Here is a 21507-nt window from a genome sequence, read left to right on the forward strand (position 1 = left end):
GTTAATTGACTTTTAAACATCATATAATGTTCTGTAAAAGAAATTTTGAATGCCGATTATGTTTAATCAATAATTTGTATTTTTAGCTTAGATTACTTTATCACTGAATATCCTTTTAAGGATTTTTACTTGGAAAGAGTGATGTTTTTAAGCAAAAGTCAAATCTACACGAGGATGCCTAGAAGCACAAGGGCACAAGGATAATGCAACAATATTGGTATTTTGGTATTCAATATATAGCTTTCTGCGGAGCAAGAAGCGCATTGAAAAATTCAATATAATAAGAGTTAATAATAATATAAAATTAGAATAAATCCATATAAAAGAATTACACTCGTCCATGTAAATAATCACAGTATAACCACAAATTTCAAGATTTGCCATATGAGTTGAAATGGAGGAAATTCTTTGCACAAGAGTGAGATTAGTCGATTTATGAGACACTAGAGATTAAGGCTAGAAAGATGGACTTACTCAGTGGAGAAAGAAGCGAACTCGGATCCACGCAAAAGCCAACGAAAGCATGGAAAAATTCTATGAGTTCATGAAGTTTCGTTGTTCGAACCATGTTGCGAAGGTAGTTTCGCGACTGAGCAGGGACCTGGCGTAGCATCCGGGAAAGAATTGTATGACACTGCGTACGAAGGAATTCTGCTGGAGGTCCTCGGATTCCTTCATTGCAACCATGAGGACAGCCTAGGTGTAGTAGGGCTCTCTTCAGAATTCCCATTGATAGTTTATGAGCATGTTGGCCCATTTTCATAATTCCCAGATCCAATAGAAGTTCACAGATGTTTAATCCAGCTTCAAGTACTCTCAGAGAGCAGATGTTGGAGTCTTTTTTGAAAATCGTATAGACAGCCTAGACGAAATGAGGAATGAGGTATAGTTAACAATTATCTAAATCGGCTTTGTAGGATTTGAATTGTTTAGTGAGGGGACAACCAAATTCTGAAAGCCAAAATCCAGAATTCCAAAAATCCCGAAAACTAAATTCCGAAGAGACAAATCGTTAATGGGCCGGAATCCCGAAAGCTAGAATTCTGTGTCAAAATCTCGAAAAGCTTTGACTTGACCATTACGTATCTTGGAAATTTGGGAATTTTGAGCTATTCGGGATTTTGGCTCTTTCGGAATTTTGCTTGGGACTTGTTAGAAGTCCTATTTAACGAACCCTAACTTTTTGTAAACGTGCAATCCTAGCGTCGGTCTAATGATCTTTAAATATTTTGAAAATCTAGTATTTTGCGACCTTCATTTCAGAATCGGTAAACTAGAATAGGCCATATAAGATCTTGAATTCGTAAACTTTGATCTGAGATGAACAAAATTCGACAGCTAATTCATTAAAAATGTACTTACAAGTAGCAGGATTTCGTAATCGATCCCTCCTTCAGGTGTGATATAGAAGGATGATCCAGGAGCTTCAGTCTCATCAGGACCGGCATAGGCAATATGGGAATCCGTGTGAGAGCGAAGCATCTGGTTTCTAAATCCAAATGCACTTCCTGTGCTACTAAGTGCATCCAGTTGCGAATCAATTGATCCCTGACGACGCAAATAGTCAGGACTTGGTGTAGGTGTGTGCTCAGTCACGGTAATAATGGGATTCCTAGCAAACATTGTGGCTTTCGGTCCAGCCGGTGGTGCTGGTTTAGCCACTTTTTGTGGTTCCACGTACCTGTAAAATCTTAATCATTTTCTCTGTATTTGCAACAGCACAACAAAGCAGTATGAATAAGTTTTTGTGAGATAAATTAAAAAATGCATAAGCTTTAGAATGGCTTTGGGCATGATTATAGTATGGCTTTCTAATTCAATACTGCTTAAATTAGTTGTAATTTTATAAGTGCAAAAAGCAAATTGTAAAAGAGATGAGAGGATAAATTAGAATGAAAAGCTCTGTGTCGTGGCAACTGCATCAGAGTTAGCGAAAGACAACAGTGAAGCACTTACCCGCTATCAAGAAGACAGCTGGTAAATGGATAACAAAGTACTATTAGAGTGAAAATAGATTTGGGATATAAGAATTTGGAAACTGAAAAGTAATACATTTTCGTAAGAGTGTTTGTGTCTTTGGATTTTGGATTTGATTATAAGAATCCCTAAAAATGAAATTTAGAAACATAACTCGGTTACGTCAGATGTCTATTGGGGCAATTGCAATTTTTGTTTCTCAAATGAAAATGATGAATTACCTCAAACTTGGCATACTCTTCCCCTTGACTAGATTTGTTGAAGGTGTCCGATGTATCATAGACACTGATCTGGATAATAGGGATTCACCGGTATCCAGGCTTCGGTGTAACTCCTAGGATACATAGTGAATTAGGAAAGTCTTCTTTTAAACAAATACGAATAGTATTACTGATTGTTCGAGTTGTTTTCCATTCGATCCGAACTCCAGACCGATTCGTTCAAGGGCCCTATCAGATTTTGAAAACATTTTAGTTTCAACGAAAGCCCTTGCAATGTCGGCCATCTTCACGCGGCGCTTCTTCTCGCTGCCTCTACGTCCACTTGAAGAGTCATCTTTGAAAAATATGGTTACTTACATAAATTTAAGGAAACTAATTATAGGGGCGCAGGGGCATACCTGTCATATGAGCAGAGACTGAGGCTTCCGGCACTTCAATGTAGTCCTTTCCAGTTGAACTACCACTTGGGCTGTCTCGACTATTAGGCCCTTGATAGACCGATATCTCTATTTGGGGTATAGGGAGTGAATTAGACCGCTTCCTAGGCTGTGGAGCAGGAATAGCTGCTTCTTCGCTTATGTCCCGCAAACGGTTGTTGAAGTAGTGCAAGCTCCAGTAAACCCCTTCCTCTTGCCAATGTGATATGAAGAGACATCTCATCACAGCTACGTCCAAGAACGTTGCAGCTGTTATATCGTACTTGATCATTTGAGGTGATCTGGAGCCATCTTCAATAGAGTCCTTTTCCGCAGGAGAGCAAATTTTGCTACTTCCTGGGAATTCTTTTCTATCGTGACCTCTATCGTACACCTCTATCTTATCGAAATCAAAACGGTTTGGCAAACGTTCGGGTTTGTCTTGAGATAGTAAAGATTGTTTGCTTCCGCGATGGCTCTGCTGGAGTAAACTAGCATCCGCCTGTAAAGGATTTGGCTTCAATCCTTGCGTATTAATTACTATAATAATTTCGATCTAAGATAACACTTTAATGTATTAGAACTACACATTATGAACATTACAGGCCTTTTCTGTGTGTTTAATTTAAGATAATAGGGGTATTATTACACATTATGAAATATAAAAATAAAACTGAAAGCATGAATAATAATAACTGGTTTAATAATGTTAAAATGAGATTGTAAAGAATCCCAGCTAATAAAATGTCAAGTTGTTATTATTATTTTTTTTATTGCGTTATCTAATCACTAAAATATGGTCATCCCTCTTACAATTGTGATAAAAATTTTCAAGGAAAAAGAAAAACATAAAAATAGTGAATAATAAGAATTCTAAATCAAGAATGTTAAAGAAATAAATTAATTGCTTCTAGGATCCAACCTGAAGATAGAAATTACGAATAGCAGACGCAGAAATACGGCAATCACTCGGAAGAAAATTAAACAGAATGACGCCTTATTCACGTTATTCAGAGCGTAATATAGTAAGGTGAGGTAACTGGATCGTTTTCCGAAGAGTGCTACTTAAACGCTTGTTTTAGGACTGATGAAATTCTTTTTTACTTCTTCTAATTCCATAGAATTATTCACTATTTCATTCAGAAACACAATAAAAAAAATATCAAAAATATTAAAGAAAATTTATAAAATAATGATAATACTGAAATAAGTCAGCATGCACTAACTGGGTCACCTTTTCGCTAATTCACTTTTACTTTTAATTAAACCTTTGGATTTAAAATACTTTTTTCACAAGGAATAAAAACAATAAATGTTTTTAATCAACCAGCTGTACTTAGCGAAAATATCACTGTTAGAAAATTTTTAGTAAAGAATCCAGCTGTCACAAGATTGAAATGAGTCGATTACATTTACTTATTTAATGGATAAAAATATTATTTTTGCTTTTTCTCAAACTTGAATAGTTATATTATGTTACTGTAGTGACTATATTACGGAAATAAAAATAAAAATATTATTTTAAGTGGATTAGTCATAAACGATCCAGATAGCGAAGCGCCCGGATTAGCACACTTGACTGTACTTAGATTCAAGACATCTAACGCTTATCTTAGAAATATTTATTCCTTCGTATATCACTCACCGTATAGAATGAATCCAACAGATTCTGTCCTGATGATGGAAGTCTGAAAATAACAACTCGCTCTTCCTCTACACTTGATGCTTCCTCGGGTATTGTTTCGGGGAAAGCACAATCCTTGGGCGAGGATATCCAATCATCATCGTGCTTTGGCGTATCTGTCGAATATGATAGACTTTGCGGTGAATCGAGCTGTGGAGTCATTTCAGCCCCAGATTGTTTTCCTGACAAAAGACAAAGAGATGGTCTCAGGGGTTTTCTCAGTGAAAATGAATATTTCATCGGAATAGCGAATATCTTACTCATGGGATATTCATCTGGTGACATTGTTGATTTGGGACTAGTTGGAGAGAGAAGTTGCCGTGCTCTAGGCTTAACAGGTGCAATGAAACATGGAGCAATTGGAGCCCGATACTCCCACATTCCTTGCCACAGTCGTAATCCATTCTCAAGGCGAAAATTCTGAAAGTCAGATTCCTTGAGGTGATGAGCAATTGGAGCGAATAGGTACACAAAGAGCTGCAAATGCATTATTGATGAAATATTCCACGTAGAAATTCAATATTTCTCTGAACACATTCGAAATATACTTACAGTAATGGTGGGAACGGAAAATAAATACTGATGACTCTTTAGGGATTGCTTTTCCTGTTCTGTTTCTGAATCTGCACACTCTTCGCCGGCAAATAAGAGAATCCAGTGAAGTGTGTACAGCAATTTAGTTTCAGCCGTTCCGAGACTCTGCAGATCTTTCACCCTTGGGAACGTTTTACGAAAAGCGAATTGAATAGGAGTTTTTGTATTCTGAACATGATAAAAATTTAACATTGAATAGGTATAAGAGCAGTCTAAATAAGAGAAGTATAATAAAAAAATACTTTTGAACCTTTAATTAGTTCTTTTAATTCTTTTAATTCAAGAAATGAGAAATATAATTAATCTTAATAAATATAAAAAAAGTATAAATAAAAATGCACATAATATGATTTCTCTTAAGCAAAGCATTGAAAATGTAAATATTGTTTAGGTAGGGGAAGGTTTTCAGGCTTCGCACACACTCTGCCTTCAGTCAAACATTTCTTATTTTTACTATATTCCTTTAAAAAATCATACCTGTATATGGCAATATATTTTAATATTTAGTTAGGGGAAACTGGGGCAAAAAGTCACAAATCGAATATTTCAAAATTCAATATCTGCCAAAATAAATAAGATAGCGGCTTAAAATTTTTTCCATAGACAGCCTCCATATAGGTCTTCTTCAATGTCGTAAGTTTGTTAAAATTTGAACAAGGAACTTAGAAAATAAAAAATATCGAAATTTTTAGGTCTATTTTTGAAATATTTTCCATGCAGAAGATATTAGTTAATAGCTACTTATTTTAAATTTGATGCACTGGTGAATATTTCTCAAATTACCTGGATATTCTTTGAATACGAATCCGATATCTATTTTAGAATTTTACAAAGATTCTTTTTTTCAGGAAAAACGACCACTTGGGGTAAAAATAACAAAAGCTATGGAGAAAAAGTAACAAAAACCGAAACAATTTTTTGTGTTTGCATTGGTCAAACAACTTTCAGTCTTTTGTGTGTTTTTTGTAAAATAGCTTAAAATGCGCTTTTCTCGCTCAGATGGAGAAAATGGTGTTTTACAAAAGTGTAGAAGAATAAATTTCTTATGAAAATATGTCATCTAGGTATTTTACTTAAATTTACGGAATCCCGTAATGAGCCCGATCACAAGTAGATTTTGATTCTCAAATAGTGTCTTGGATGAAAGGTAAATGGAACTCTATTTGCACAAAAAGTCGTTGAAGTTCGAAGAATTCAAATTGAATTTCGAATTTTCCTACTAAATTTTCGAACAAGTTGGGGAAAATTTATCAAATATCACATTAAGAAGCTGGCAAAAGAGTTACTCAGTGATTATGGAGTGATTAAATACTGGGGCGAGAACAGTAAACGTCGTTGTTCTGTTTTTGTCCTCACAAAATGTGAAGATCGTCACATTTTGACACTTGAGCACTTCGAAATTCGAACAGGATGTAACTTCCGCCACCTTACGAAAGTATTAAGAAGTAAGAAAGTCTCTTTTTTGGATATTCAAACGATTTTCGAATTTTTCAAGATCTACTTCTGTACGGAAAGAATAAAGCGAATCAAAATGTGATAGTTATCTTATGCCTGATACTATTTGTCCCAGCGTTTTTGAGAATGATTACAAAATTACCTTTTAGAAAACGGCTCGATAAATATATTTCCTTACAAAATAGAAGAAAATGACTTTCATAGAGTTGTAGAGCGGTGAATTTCCTATAAAACTGTGCTAATTGGAAATTTCGGAGGTGCTCGGGTAGTTTGTAAAAAAATAAAATATCCGTTTTGTGACTTTTTGCCCCAGTCTCCACTAGTTTTAAGTAACATATTTCCTGAAAAAATAGGGCAGATTCATTAAAAGAATATGAGAAAAACATGAAGTGTTTGAAGCCAAAGTCTGTGCAAAGCCTGGAAGCCCCTCTACTGTTTTATTAAAATATTACTAATATTTTAGAATAAAATTTGCACTACATCGCAAATAATGAAGCAGAACCGTAATCGTTGCTCCATATATATATATATGTATTTTTTATTTTTCGCGAATTTTATTTAGAGATTGGTCACCAACCCTAAGACGGCGATGGACTCTTATTGCTTTCTTATTGGGTCATAATTTTATCTTTATTTTTCTGTTTAAATTATTGTCTAAAAATTGATCGGCTTTTCAAACATCCAAATTTGTTCTACAGAGATCAGAGTTTTACCTGTTGTGAAGAAGTGCGGCTGCACAATGCATAACATGGGGCAAGGCAGCCTGAACGAGCCTCCACCTGGGGATTGCATGCAGGGCAGACGTTAGCGATGGCGACAGGCCAAACTGTATGTTTTGCACAAGAACTTTCTCAAAGGACTGCAATGGAAATATGCCACATTTGATTCAATTGGACGTTTTGTAGAATTTATGAGAATATTGGGAATTATAAAAAAAAAAGTATTGAGTTTTACCTTGCACGCTTCTTTGAGCTCCTGAAGGACCATTGGGGAGGAAAGAGAAAAAAAAATTACATTTTGCAAGCAATAGTCATTTAAATTTGTTTCAATTGGAAGCTTTTTCGGGGTAATTTGATAATAATCATTTTTGGCATGGAGTCACTTACATGATGTCCGGGTGCATGTTGGCAAAACTACACCGCATTTATTGTGTGTGAATGATGCGAGCAGAAAGCAGGACAAATACAAACATATTTACATAGATATTTACATTAAAAAAGACATTTTAAATTTGAAAAGAATTAATTTTAAACCAATTCGCAATTTTGATTTCGGTTTAGAGACAATGGAAAAACAATTTCAAGTGATAATGCAATTATTCTTCACTTGTCTTGGCTCAATGTGAGGATAAAAGGTGTATTCACAAATTCAATTTGAAGTAATCAATAATGCAAAAAGTCATTTTGAGTGATGATTAATATTTCAACGGAAGGACCACAATCTGTCAAAGCTTTTATTCCATCAAACAATTAAACAAACAGATATGATAGTTATTGTAGCGACATTTAAATGAATGAAAGTTGTTGAATAAGCGGTGTATCATTGTTATATTAAGAATAAAAATATGAAAAATATAATATTGTTATAATAATATTGAATAATTTATTACTTTATCGCTTCAGAAAAAAAAACACTTTATTTAATATCCAATAAGAAAACGGGACGGTGAGGCAAGTGAGACCTTTTGGTGAACTTAAGAATTTGTGTAGATAGATGTTATTATTATTAGCTTTGAAATTTTTATAATTGTAACTATTTTTAAGATATTCGAAAAGAACTTTAGATTTAAATTATTATATTAAAATTGAATGTTCCTAGACCTAGACCTCTAAAAAGAGAGTGCGATTAACATTTTTTTCCTCAGAAATTTAACACTTTTTAAGTGTAAAAATATATCAACATTTTTTAATGTTAATTATTTTACACCATATTAAGGGGAAAATTAACATGAAAAAGGGTACCTTTAACCCCTAATACACCTAAAAAGGGTAATATTTACACCGATTTTGGATCAAAACTGCAAGGTAAAATTAACATTTCAGGAATGTTATTTTAACTTTTTCGGATTTCTCTCAGTGTATGTCTAAATAAAATTAAGCCTTATCATAATGAAATTTAGTCTAACAATTGGTTTGTGGAGCAAAATTATATCATGATAAAGTCCAGTTTCATTTAAAAATAGGAGAAAATTCCCAATTTCAAAATAGCCTCAATTCAAATGTTCCCGAGTCCCCTTACATAAATAGCATGAAATTTTTAAAGAAAAAGTACAAAAATATTCCTAGATTAAGATATTCGGGTAATGATCAAGGTATGAGTTCAGACTTGATTGATTGGTTAGGGGTTTTCTTTTATATAAATTTGTTTTGTAAAACAAGTTTATATGGTGACGAATTTGCCTCTTAGATGCCTAGGGTTAGTGGAATTATTCACGATAGATACCACTCCCTACTTTTACAATGCGCCTTTGTGCCTCCTATAGCTATAACTGCCCATTTTGGGGCGAAAGTTGCAGAACATTGGCTAAATTGTCGGTTTCATACTTAAGCCCTATACTTCGGGAGAACAACGCGTATGCGTTTGAGTGACAAGACACTTAATGTTTGAGGAAAGATAGAGCAGGAGAGCAACCTTTTGAAATGCCTCTTTATGATTCAGGTTTCATTTTTTCCTGTGGTACCAATCACTTCATGGTGAACTGTCTGTTGTGTAAATGGGGAAACTCCTTGGGTTGCAAAGTCCAATCAACCCTTATTAGGCGCTCGCATCTCCTTTGTTCTTGGTATATGAAATCTCTATGATTCCGCGGTTCATTCGGTAAGAGCATTTGGCCAAGCGAGTTCTTTTGGAGCTTAGTGGATGTCGAGAAGAAGAACCTATTAAGGGGATGAAACCTGAGGATCTCCCCTTAGGAGGTCTTAAGACTAGAGAATATATGGGTACCGGAGTTCGTCGGGGAATTTGGAGTTACTCTAGGAAAACATCGACTCTTTTCAGAGCTTTCGGCTCGGTCTCCAAGCCTTCATCAGTGGCTGGAGCAAAAAGAGAGCCAATTTTATTTACTAAAACAACAATTTTTCGTACAGCATATTACTCCAGCCACTGATGAAGGCTTGGAGACCGAGCCGAAAGCTCTGAAAAGAGTCGATGTATTCCTAGAGTAACTCCAAATTCCCCCGACGAGCTCCGGTGCCCATATATTCTATTGTCTACGTCGGATTTTTCATAATGATTTAGACTAGAGGTTCAGCCCAATTTCCGAAGGTCTCAAAATCTTAAATTGCGAGCAATTTTATTGCTTTTTGAGAACTTATTAAGTCATTTATCTTTGATAATCCAATCCTAAGTTATTTTTTTTCAAAAAATCGCGATTGATAAGAACTTAAGGCTGTTCAGCCATATGACTAAACCTTAGGTATGAAGTCCGTATTACGCTCTGAAGACGCTGGAAATGTTCAAATGACTACCGCTATCAAAAGAGAGAGCTCTATACACTAGACACACTTACGACTTAAGGGGTTACATGACACGGGTCTATTCGGTCAAATAAATCTATTTTCATTTTATTTTTTTTTATTTTATAGTATAACATTTGAAAAATATTTTCTGAAAATTTCAAGTCAATCGAAGTATAACTCTCGGAGGTAGAGCAGTTTTAGTTATACATTCCGTGTTATGTTTTACAATGCGGTGGTCTAGATTACTCAGAGTCTACTGAACCGATCTTTCTGAAATTTTGCATACTTGTGTTGAAAAGTATTATCTAGTGTTTAAACGAAGGATTTGCACTTCCTTTAATCAGAACCATTTTTACAATACAAAATGTGTTGAAAATCAGGGTAAAATTGATATTTTTTTACTAAAACTTTTGCCAAAAATCCAAATTTTGTTTTTTCAAAAATCCTTCGTTCATCCAAGAGTCCTACTAATCCTCTAACAGAATATATTCGGTTTTTTGATTTCAGATGAACCTACTGGGAGAAATCCTGCCTACCGCAAGGTCTGTTTTTTGAGGAATGGATCCAAAAATCAGCAACCAACGGTCGAATCTCCAAAATTTTTCAATTTTTTTTTAAATTTTGTTCTAAAGTTACTCTTTCATATGCCAAAAGTTGGAATTTATAAAATATTTTCTACACAATAAATTATTATCAGAAAAATGCCTATTTTTGACCTAAGAGACCCATGTAACCCCGCCAAGAGACGGCTAAACGTAAATTTATTCAAAATAATTATCAGATTACATTTCTATCAATTTTTGACTAATCCGTCTCACAGCATAGTCGAGAAATGGTTTAGTCAGTGGAAAACTGATGGGAATTTAGTTAAATCATTATTTTGATTATGATTATGTTAAGAAGTCTGACGGCTTAAGTCGTATAAGTGTGTCTAGAGCACTACAAACCAATGAACCCGTCAGAGTTTAGGAAATTTCTTTTTGAAGTCTCGAAGTTGCCCTAACTACGCCAGGATTCTGGGGTATTTTTCCCAAACTAGATCTTAATCAGACAATAAAATATTAGGAAAGAAAACTACGATGATTTACTCAATGAAGGCCAATACACAATGAAGGCTCCCTAAGGGATAGTCGGTTGGCCAAGACGCATTTGTTACGGAGATGGAGTATTTGGGTTTCTCTACCCAAGTTCGTAACAATATTTTAGTAGAATGATAAATATTCTGCTGAATAAAATTTTGATATTGCAGAAAATACGTTTATAAAACATATTAGAAGTAATAGCCAAATATAGAAAATCTTATAGAAACTTGATTTGTATTTCATATTTGATTTTAATGGAAACGAAAGCTTTTTAAAACCCTAATAAAAAAAGAAAATTTTAAATTCTGGATATTTTCCTAAACGATTGCCTACGGTTTTATTTTACAGTTTTTAAACTCCAAACTTTTGGGGATGATTTGGGGATTTTGACTAAGTTTGATCCAGAATAGTAGACACTCCGACCTTCATCCCTGAAACTATTTTTCACAAACCAAGATCATATTACAACAAATAATAAAATTTTGTGCTTTTGTGAATTAAAATGCACCAACAGTTGTTATTTCAACCATATCCTTTTTGTCTTTCAATTTTATGTATTGTCGTCATTATTGCCTCTATGATGCAATGTTCATCGAAATGAATGGGAAAATTTTCAGGAAATAGATTTCCTCGTGTTTTGCATGAAAGGAACATTTTCTCTCATGAGCATAATATTCATATATTAATATTTCTGTACAAATTGATTAGTGATAACAACACAATTACACTGAGGCATATTATGTACAGCAATAATTTTCATGTCATTTCAATTTTGTTGCCATATAATTCAATTGAACATTGAAAGTGTAATTGCAATGTTTATGGATTGTACAGTGAGTGAGTAATCTCTTTTTTTTTCTGTCCAGGACCTTTTAATTTTTCCTGAATCCTTTACAATTTTATTGTCTCTCTGTACATCTTTTTTTTTTGTTTATTGAACACGAAATAAAATAATATAGATAGTTTTATAATCATACCATGCAGCTGGCTTCATGGAGCTTGCCAAGTTTTGGTCGGATAAATGGCGCAATTTGACGCCAGAGGAATGTTTGTACCGGAACAGGAACACCCAAATCTTGCAATCCATCGTCCATGGCGTCCGGACTGAGGGTCTCCATCGGAGCACCTCTTTATCAGATAGATAAAGAAAATATATGCACGTTTAATTAATTATGTCATACACAAATGCACAGGTAGAGCGTTGAATTCTTCTACAACGTACTGACATACATTCCGATAAGCTCAAATATAAATAATATCATGGAATGACAATCAATTAGATTGGCGGGGATGATGGTATGAGATTTCTCTAATCAATAATTCTACCATCAATTCAGTCCCAAGAGAAAATTGAGTCGCAAAAACTTGCAAATATCAACACTTTGTTGCATTTTTAGCACATTTCATGGTATTTTCGGTATTTTATCACACTTTTCATCATTAAAGACTGATGGAAAAGATGCAGAAAAGTAGAATTTTCTTATTTAGAGAAAAATTCTCAAGTAGAAATCCAATATGTCGTCGGTACAGATGGGGGAGGACGATGAGAAAAAATAATGATGCGAAGAAAATGCCTCAATTGAGGCCATTTTCCAACACTTACTAGCACGCAATTTTTCGCGATTTCACTTCCCCACAAACAATTCACTTTTATTGGTCATTTGGGGGTAATTTTCACGTAATATTTCGCATTTGAAATTGCCCAAGACCCACCCACCATTTCACTAAATGAGCCCAGTTATTTGCTCGGGGAAACTCATTTTTCACACTATCACTCTACAGAACAAACAATTCTTGCAATTCTTCCTGGGCTCAACTACCCCAGCCCAAGGGGAGGCAGAATAGGGTGGTAAATGAGGCAAATTCAGTGTGAATTGGCAGTATTTTACCTGATGGGTGGAGTACAGAAGAAAAAAGTGAGAAGAAGGTGTTTGTTCGGTTGATTTTTTTCGTGCGAAAAACGGACACGCAAAGGACTATGTCATGACACTCGGAGCCCCGTGATGGCGACTGACTCTGGCAAGAGCTTTGCTCTGCAAAATCGGACTGTTCTGGAGAAAATATCGATCGGGACGGAAGATGAAATCGTGTCAGGAGCGGCGACAAGTGGATTCTGCGCCCTTATGGAGCCGGCCAATGTTTACAAACAACCATCCATGTGCCATCCCATATGATTCCATTGATAACATCCCACTCTTCAGCTCAGCACGTGCCAATTCATTCATCACGAGTCCTCCGTGGCGCTCGCGTAATGCTAGCCCCAAGAACATGCTTATTCAATGTACATTATGTAATGCACATAAACCCCTCTTTTGATGTACAAAGAAGACTGCACACCTCCAAGAATTCTCATGAGAAGCTAAAGTTTCAAAAGATTTCCTGTTGCACTCTACCTTGATCTCAAATCTGATCAGGAAGGTGTGGGAATTAATTTAAGATTTTGAAGGAAATTGCAATAAAATTGAGCGGTAATTTCTCAAATCTTAATTACAAGATACATAATTTAATGTTGAATGCAATGTGGATAGCAAGATCTAAAGACCCTTATCAGTTTCGTGGCCTTTTCCAGGTTACAGAAATAGATAGTTCAAAGGGGTGGCAAAGCGTGCCCGACTTTGCGAAGTGATCGAACTCGTGACTTACACGGGCTTCAGACTTGAGACTTAGCCATATGGCTTAACTGCTCTATTTTTCAACAATAAAGATTTTCTGGAAAAATTTAAATTAGGTCAAGATTATTAAGGACAATTGACCTATTAAATTTAGAAAAAGCAATAAAATTGGTTGCTATTTAGGATTTTGAGATCTTCAGAAACTGGGCTAAACCTCTAGTCTGAAGACTACATTAGATGCTATACTTAAAAAGTTCTTTCGCATAATTTACCGTTTACTGGTTCTCAACCGATATGAACTGATTCATAAATCATACAAAAAATCCCACAAAATAGTTATAAGAGTAATAAAATTGATTTTCGGACAAAAATTACATATTGGTTCATTACCGGTTCACAACCGATTTATAAATCAGTCAAAACGTTTAAATCAAAACATTTCCCAAAATACCGTCATACGAAAATACTGGTAATAACCGATCGGAATAGGTTCTGGATGTCCACGGTTTAACATCAGCGGATTAAATATACTAGATTCTAAAAAACGCTAGTGAAAAAAAGCTACTGAACCAAGTTTTAATATTTCAGTCGTCCAATTAGCTGTTTAAAATGAGCTGAGATATAACACTTCAAATTTTAGACTGTTTAGTTTGGACCTCTTCTATTGCCGTCTACTATGTTTTCAGACTTTTTTGATCAGTAAAACATAAAAAACTTCGGATGAAATACGAAACTTACTTTATTCAAAGTATTGGCTCTTGCTAACTACATATTTTTTCCAACTCTTTGGTATTACATGGATACCGCGCGAAGGACTCCTTTTTGAACCCAAAAGTATACCCAGTATACCCCAAAGTTGATTAACGATAAGGTGTCGCCAATCAACTCGTTCTCAATATTAATTTGTGAACCTCAACATTAACTGCAAACATTTGATTAAGTTTGAAAATATTTTGCTACGATCTATCTTTTAGACTCAGATTTCGATTACTTATTGGTTTGGAATTCTCCAAAAAGCGAGTTGTGCCGCATGAGCCTCAGAACCGCTTTAAATGTTTACGACCCCGTCTGACGCACGGTAACGGGGACTCAAATTAACTTTTCATAGATTTAGGGGAAGGTTTTGAAGGTTCGTATTAAAAAGGAGTCCAAGGTTTAAGATTTTTTACTGAATGCCACATACACCGAATCAAATATATCACTATATCAATAAAATCTCTTACTTATTGGATTCATAATTCTGCCTCCTGGAAGTCCTGGAAGAATGAAATGATTGACATGTGTCTATCGCATTCTCTAACCAAGTTTTACTTTTGTTACCAGTTGCCATTCTTTCGCCTAAAAAGAACAATAATTAAGGACCTAATATAAAAAAAATAATAATAAGGAACTATTTTATGAACTCAGACTAAGCTTTTATTTAAAAGTATTTTTATGTATGTCTTTAACTGTAGTATTACTCTGGTAGCTGCTTACCTTGTGTTAGACGGGATGTACGTCGAGAGCATGTATCCTTGAGCATGAAAAACTTCTTAAGGCTTGTGCATCCAGGAGAATTCCCAACCTTTTGAGAACTTTCCATCTCATACATGCGACCCCATGAAGAGGTGTCTCAGAATGACTTCTTCGATCTTGCGGTTTCATAAGCCAGAACATACGACGCTTGTATAGACATCGTTTTTTTTTAAGTTAGGCTTTTATCACTGAGCAACGTTCGGACACATGATTGCTATCAAACCTTTTCTCGTTATCCTCTATAGCTCCACCATTATACGTAAAGGCCTCTACATATTGAGAGCAATTTTCGTCAAGAATTGCTTTATTGAAGAAAATTGTCTGCACCGCTGTAAAAATTCTGTCAAAAATGCAATTTTTTACGAAAATTGCTTCCAATGCGTAGAGGCGTTAAGCTTCATATTCCGCATCAGTCTGATAATCGTCAGTCTCATAATTGTCAGGCTCATAATCATCAGCACCATAACCATCAGCCTCATAATCGTCAGTATCTGGAGTCAGGTAAGCTTAATCAGTATCATTAGTCCCATCCGTTTCGTTTGCCTCGTGAGTTAGGTACGCATCTAGCTTCTATTCCTCATAAGCTCGTCAGGCTTATAAATTTCTTTAGCCTTTTGAACTAGGTAAGCCTTCCAGTCTCGTCAACTTTGTAGGCCACATCAGCTCTATCGAGTTATTCGTCGTCCGTCTCATAAGTCTCATCAGCCAAATAAACATTATTAATTTCGTGAAGCTAGTCAACTTCATCACACTCGTTAGTCTTGTCTAGGAAGTCTCACCAGCCTCAAAATCTTATCAGGAGGTTTATTTTTGCGGGTTGCGGTCAAAATCCCGAAATCCAAAATCCCGTATGGGCCAAAATTCCGTAAGGACCAATATCCCGAAAGCCAAAATTCTGAATTCTTAAAAGTGTCATAGCTACTCCATACTCATAGCTACTTCTGTGTCTTGGGAAATTATTCTAAACATTATCCTCCATATAATTTCATCCCTTTCAGGATTTTAGCTTTCGGGAGTTTGGTTTTCGGGATTTTGGCTGCCTCCGATTTTACACCGATTTTGTTAAGATTTTGAAATATCTCAAATGAGCTCATCAGCCCAATGCAATAATGAATCCATGATGTATATACCGATTAATAATTCGAGTTTTTATGTTAATTTGGATAATTTATGAACCATAATTTTGAGAACCAAAGTGCTTAACGAGGTAGTTGATACGTGGTATACGCAAAAAAATCAAGACTATATCAGCACTCTGTGAATTTTACTTCACCATTGCTTGTCTTCTTTAATATTTGCTAAATCAATAAAACGACAAGTTTTATTCTGATTGGATGTTGAATTGCTGGGCTAGAGGGTCAAAGAGTCCATTTAGTTTTGATTGTTCACCTTGCTCTAGCAACTAAAGGTGTTTGTGACACATTTTTCGACTAATACGGGCTCACTTGGAAAGGCATTAGCTTTCTCATTGCGATTGTGCCAAGAAATTCAAGTAATGGTATCCTATCGTTTGTCTCAACTATTTTTACTCATAATGTTCATACTAATACACAACACCCAAAGATTTCCCTGGCATTTGGCCTATGAAAGTGAGTGTGAATAATTTTATTGAAAGTCTCTCTGCGTGCATTATTTAGTGGGTATCCTAACTCAAAAATTGCATTATTAAAAATTGCATTGAAGAGAACAGAGTGAAATCCAACAAGGAAGTTATGAGCTTTTAATATAAATTCTCTAAAGTATTTTGTTTACCATCGAGCGTATCTTTTACTATTTCTGTTAAATTGCCTAGATTACCATTGTGTGTGAAAACAATTAATCGGGCAGCAACAACAATGTGTGATGACCACAAAATCGGAGACGAGTCTGGTGAAATGTGACGAATATGTCGGAAGGCTTTTGCTCCTTTTTCGTCACCTAAAGCTAAACTTGTCGCATGTTTAGATATGGGTGCCAAGTCCATCTAGCACTAATTTCGATGTCGCTGCTCCATTGAATGTCTCAAAGTGTGGACTTAGACTATTTTTGGACGCAATGTTTCGTGACTTTTACTAGATTCCTCGGAAATGAAAGTGGTAGCCGCTCAATTAATTTAAGCGATGGTTTTCAATGAATTTCTTTCATCCTCGAAATATATTGCCAAAAATTCCACTAGGAATTTTCAGATTATTAATCTTCTGTTTGATTTACGGAATTGTAAAGTACTTTAGCTATAAAAGAGCCACTTATTTGATTTAAATATCAATATTTTGGCACTTTCCCAACTAATAAAGTGTCCAGTCTATTGATGTTCCAATTGCACATTTGTTATGATTCATTTACTTTTGCAGTCTCGTGAGGCAATTAAGTTCATCTCAAAAGATTTCCTTGATGAGTGGATTAAATTCAATAAATATCTAGAATTTCACACACTATATTGTATGTTCGGAAATCTAAAATTTATTTTTGTGAAATTGAAAAGTTTTTTCACAGACATAACTAGTTACCTTATTAAAACTTAAGGTTTTTGATCCTAAAGGGGTTTTAAAATTAAGATAGAAAATTTGCAAAGTTATAAATTTGTAAAAATAGAATAGACCACCTGCAATGGATTAAATATGATTAATCATGATAATAACGCAAAAGGAGTGCCATGGTTATAAAACTGAATTGAGCATCGTAAAGACGAGTTCTATATTTATCTAAAGATTTAGCGCTAAAAATATTGATTTCTTTATTTTTTATCCTCCCTACTTGGGATGGCATACCTGTGATTAAGTCTTTAGGTTTAAAAATACTTGTAAATTTGTCAAAGTGAAAATCAAAAAACTATGAATCATCTTGATATCTCAAAAATTATTTCAAACCGTTCCTAATCTATTTGCCTTTAAAAAGGAGGTACCCAGACTTACAGTGCCCGTTTTGTATATTCGAATGATTGGGAAACAAAATGACAGATGTCCGCTTCGTTATCCGGATGGATTTTTTGAATTTGTTGAACGTCTCGAAAATATATATACAAGCTTTTTTAATTCTTTTTTGTAGAATTGGAATAAAAGATTTAAAGAAGATTAAAAAGACATAATTAGAGAATTCTATGCTATTATATTTCATTTATTAAACAAAAAAAAAACTTTTATTCATTTTCATTGCTGAACGAACACACATGCATACACAACCTCAAAATTATTTTAAATGTAACCGTCTAGAACTTGTCCGGATTAGATAGCGGGCACTGTTAAATTATTTTTTTTAAATATATAAAAACAAAAACGATTAGGAAGGGTTCTAATGGTGCTATTAGTAGTAGCGTTTTGCTTTGAGTGGTGTGGCACTTCGAATCCCGATCATACGAAAAAAAATTTCATAATATTATTCGTAAATATTTGTGAATTCCTGTTGGGAAACCTACAGAATGCTTGAAAATTGTTTAACTAACAAAAAATTAGAAAAATTTTGAACTTTTTTACAAGCAATTTCTTGTTATTTTACAAACATTTGTTCGTACATTTTTGTTTGTCTAACAAAACTATGGCAGTTCCGATATTGTGATTCTCATTTTCGCAGCTATTGTAATCCATCGATTTGGTCAACTGCCTTAAAAAATTACCTTCATAAAACACCATTCTTAACAATAAAAACATTTTTTACGTTACTTATATTACGGTGCGACACTAATAGTGTCGCACTAATTTTCCTAAAGTTTTTTCTGACTTAAGTGCGGGAATTTTTTTTCTTTATCTGGAATCAGGGGCATGACGGACGTTTCCTATGTTTCTCATGTTTCTAGCGTGCTGAAAAAGCTTTTGAGTTTATTAACTGTTTTCTGTCATTGTATAATGAATTAACAAATAATACAAATACAAAATAAAAACCAATTTAATATAGAATAGGCAACCAAAAACCCCAAATTGGCAACCTACGTAGTTTTGGATATATCTCGTGAAATGTGTACGAATACAGGAAAAGTGTACACTAAAACTGGTCGCGTTTTTCAGGGCTAATGTCACCCCCTGTCTGGAATTGTATATTGAGAGCCAAAATATTTAAGAAAACTTGATCTTATTTATATACATGATTTATTTTAATTATATAAATATTTACATATAGTGTTACAAGTTACAACTAGTGTGTAAAATGCGCAAACTTTGTTCAAGATATTCAAAATAGCGACGACGCTTCTCGGCTTGCTGCTACCGATCATTATCTTGCATTTGAATCAGTACTCTCATTCTAATTTTGATTCGAAACTTCGAAAACTCTTCGATAATTTGGTCTTTTTTTTGAATTTTCTATGTTTGGTCTTTTTTCAAGATATTTTAGGGAATTTTTAAACGATGCAGCTGTATTTGTCACATTTTTCTCAAAAGAAAATTCTCCCAAACTATGAATTTTTTTTAAAGATGTCGTCCATCACAGTGCATAAGACTGAAATTTGGGATTGTTAATCCTCCTCGACTTCGTGCTTTAATCCATGATTATCGTTTTTTTTTCCTTTTTTTCATTTGAGAATTTTGACCCAATACTGGGGTTAATCACTATTTTTTTCGCAATAGGGGGAGGTGGGGTTATTTGAGCTGTGGGGTTACATTGTTACACGATTTTTTCGCCTATTTCTATTTAAATAAAGTTACGCCTTGAAATTATTTTATTTAGATCCACAATTGTTTTGTCTATCCAAATTACATCATCTTAAAACCCAGTTTCCAAATATGCGAAAAAATCGTATAACAATGTAGCCCCACCTCCCCTTATAACCCGCCAGATTTTCAAGGCATCTCTCTCTATAGACATAGTGTCATCGACTAGAGTTGATGTCGGAGGTTTCTTAATATCTTCGTTGTCCGCCGTAAGCGTAGAGGACAAGGTTTTCGTCTCCCATGGAAGCTCAGCATCCTTTACATTATGAACATCATCTGGAACGTTCACATCCGCTTTTTTCAATACCTCTGATATTCACATTTAACTTACGGACCTGTCAAATTGCATGTTTTCATTCTTCAGATTCATTGGATTTTTTCAGAAAAAAATTGACCGCGAAATTAAAAAAAAAGCTTTGAAAACGCTTTAGACTTAGACTAGAGTAGAGTGGATACCCCAAATGATGCCACCTGAATAAAATAGTATTTTTGTAATATTACGTTATTAAGAAACTATGAAATGTATGCAATAGTGACTGCTGCATATATTTCATAATTTCTTAATATTGTAATATTAAAATATGCAATTTTATATTAGGTGGCATCATTCGGGGTATCTACCCTATGTGTGATGTAAATGTCTTTTATATCTTCTCCATAAATTTGTAACCAGTGTAAACCTAACCTTTCAGCACTTATAAGGATGGTAGGGGTTGGGCGTGTTAAAAGAATAAAGGATTAGGATTGATGGATTATGGCCGTCGACTGGGTTGACATGTGTCGAATAGGCCACGCGCTCTACACCAGTTTGCACACAAACTCAAATTGTACAGAGAATTACACCACCCATAAGCTATTACAAGTTTACTGTGAATTTTTTATTTGGCGCCGTCAGAAAATTCGGGTTCCGTCTAACCCGAGAAGCCATTTTAGTGACGTAGATAGTTTCGCTGTGACGTAACTGGTTTTAGTGATTCACCTTATATAAGGAGGGTAAGTGAAAATAAAAACATTTTAGGTTTAACTGCTGTAATTTCTCAATAAACAAAATTTTAGAGAGAATTTTTACTTAATATATTTTATAGTAATTGACTTAATATGTTTTGAAAATTCACAGAAATTTCTCGTTATTTAGAATATCCAGACCTACAGAAATGAGGTTAAATCTCTAGTCTAAATACCGTTTAATATTCACTGTCAGAGCTTTCTCTTAGATTTACGCATTCATCAAAAAAGGGACAGATAATCCTAACCGGCTTATGTAGGTGAGATTCTTAACGTGAGCTAACTCGGAGTGCATGCAAATTCGATTTGGAGCTGAAGTTGGGAGACGCCATTCAGTTATCTTGAATCAAATTCGTGAAATTATACAAATTTTGTATTTAAACCAAAATATCAAGGATTTGGATGAACTGACAGAAAAGTGTTATATGGGTGAAATGTAGACCAGAATGTTCTCTATAATTTTGCCGTAGAACTTGAACTCATCGATTACTCAGAAGCCAAGATAAGCGAGGTTTTTTTGTTTCTTAACTCGTTTTTTCATCCAGAGTGCCCCAAGTGTTCATTTGTTGAACTTCAACTAAATCAAAGAATTGTTGTATTTTGCGGGACTTTCCATTTAAACCCCTATTTTAAGTGTCTTGGTGGAGTAGAGGCAGTCAAATTGGCATCTGAGTGATTTCAAAGCGTTATTATTGGAAAAATCAATTTTTTCACACTTAAACGGCAAAATCGGAGTGATAGTGTAGTCTGAGTGGAAAATGATGTATGGACGAAATGTAGAGACAAATGTGCTCTACAATTATGTTGAAGTAATCATCAAAATCGGTTCAGCGACAGTCGAGATAATTGAGGTTATGTGATATTGAAAT

General features: G+C 34.6%; 1 protein-coding gene across 1 annotated transcript in view; it reads right to left on the reverse strand.

Annotated features, from left to right (window-relative positions):
• The window catches only part of LOC129799683 (protein unc-80 homolog), a 31973-nt gene extending 19965 nt beyond the window's left edge, over positions 1-12008 (reverse strand). The window contains exons 1-13 of the mRNA XM_055843814.1: positions 11865-12008; positions 7454-7480; positions 7302-7322; positions 7061-7206; positions 4851-5013; positions 4582-4775; positions 4260-4503; positions 2585-3116; positions 2369-2532; positions 2199-2311; positions 1957-1974; positions 1363-1690; positions 475-862 (exon numbers count right to left, since the gene is read on the reverse strand). Of these exons, the coding sequence (XP_055699789.1) occupies positions 475-862; positions 1363-1690; positions 1957-1974; positions 2199-2311; positions 2369-2532; positions 2585-3116; positions 4260-4503; positions 4582-4775; positions 4851-5013; positions 7061-7206; positions 7302-7322; positions 7454-7480; positions 11865-12005 (2479 nt within the window). The 5' untranslated portion in view covers positions 12006-12008. The remainder of the gene's footprint in view (positions 1-474; positions 863-1362; positions 1691-1956; positions 1975-2198; positions 2312-2368; positions 2533-2584; positions 3117-4259; positions 4504-4581; positions 4776-4850; positions 5014-7060; positions 7207-7301; positions 7323-7453; positions 7481-11864) is intronic.
• Positions 12009-21507: the final 9499 nt, after the last annotated feature.

This window comes from Phlebotomus papatasi, chromosome 1, assembly GCF_024763615.1.
Source record: "Phlebotomus papatasi isolate M1 chromosome 1, Ppap_2.1, whole genome shotgun sequence".
NCBI classification, from domain to species: domain Eukaryota; kingdom Metazoa; phylum Arthropoda; class Insecta; order Diptera; family Psychodidae; genus Phlebotomus; species Phlebotomus papatasi.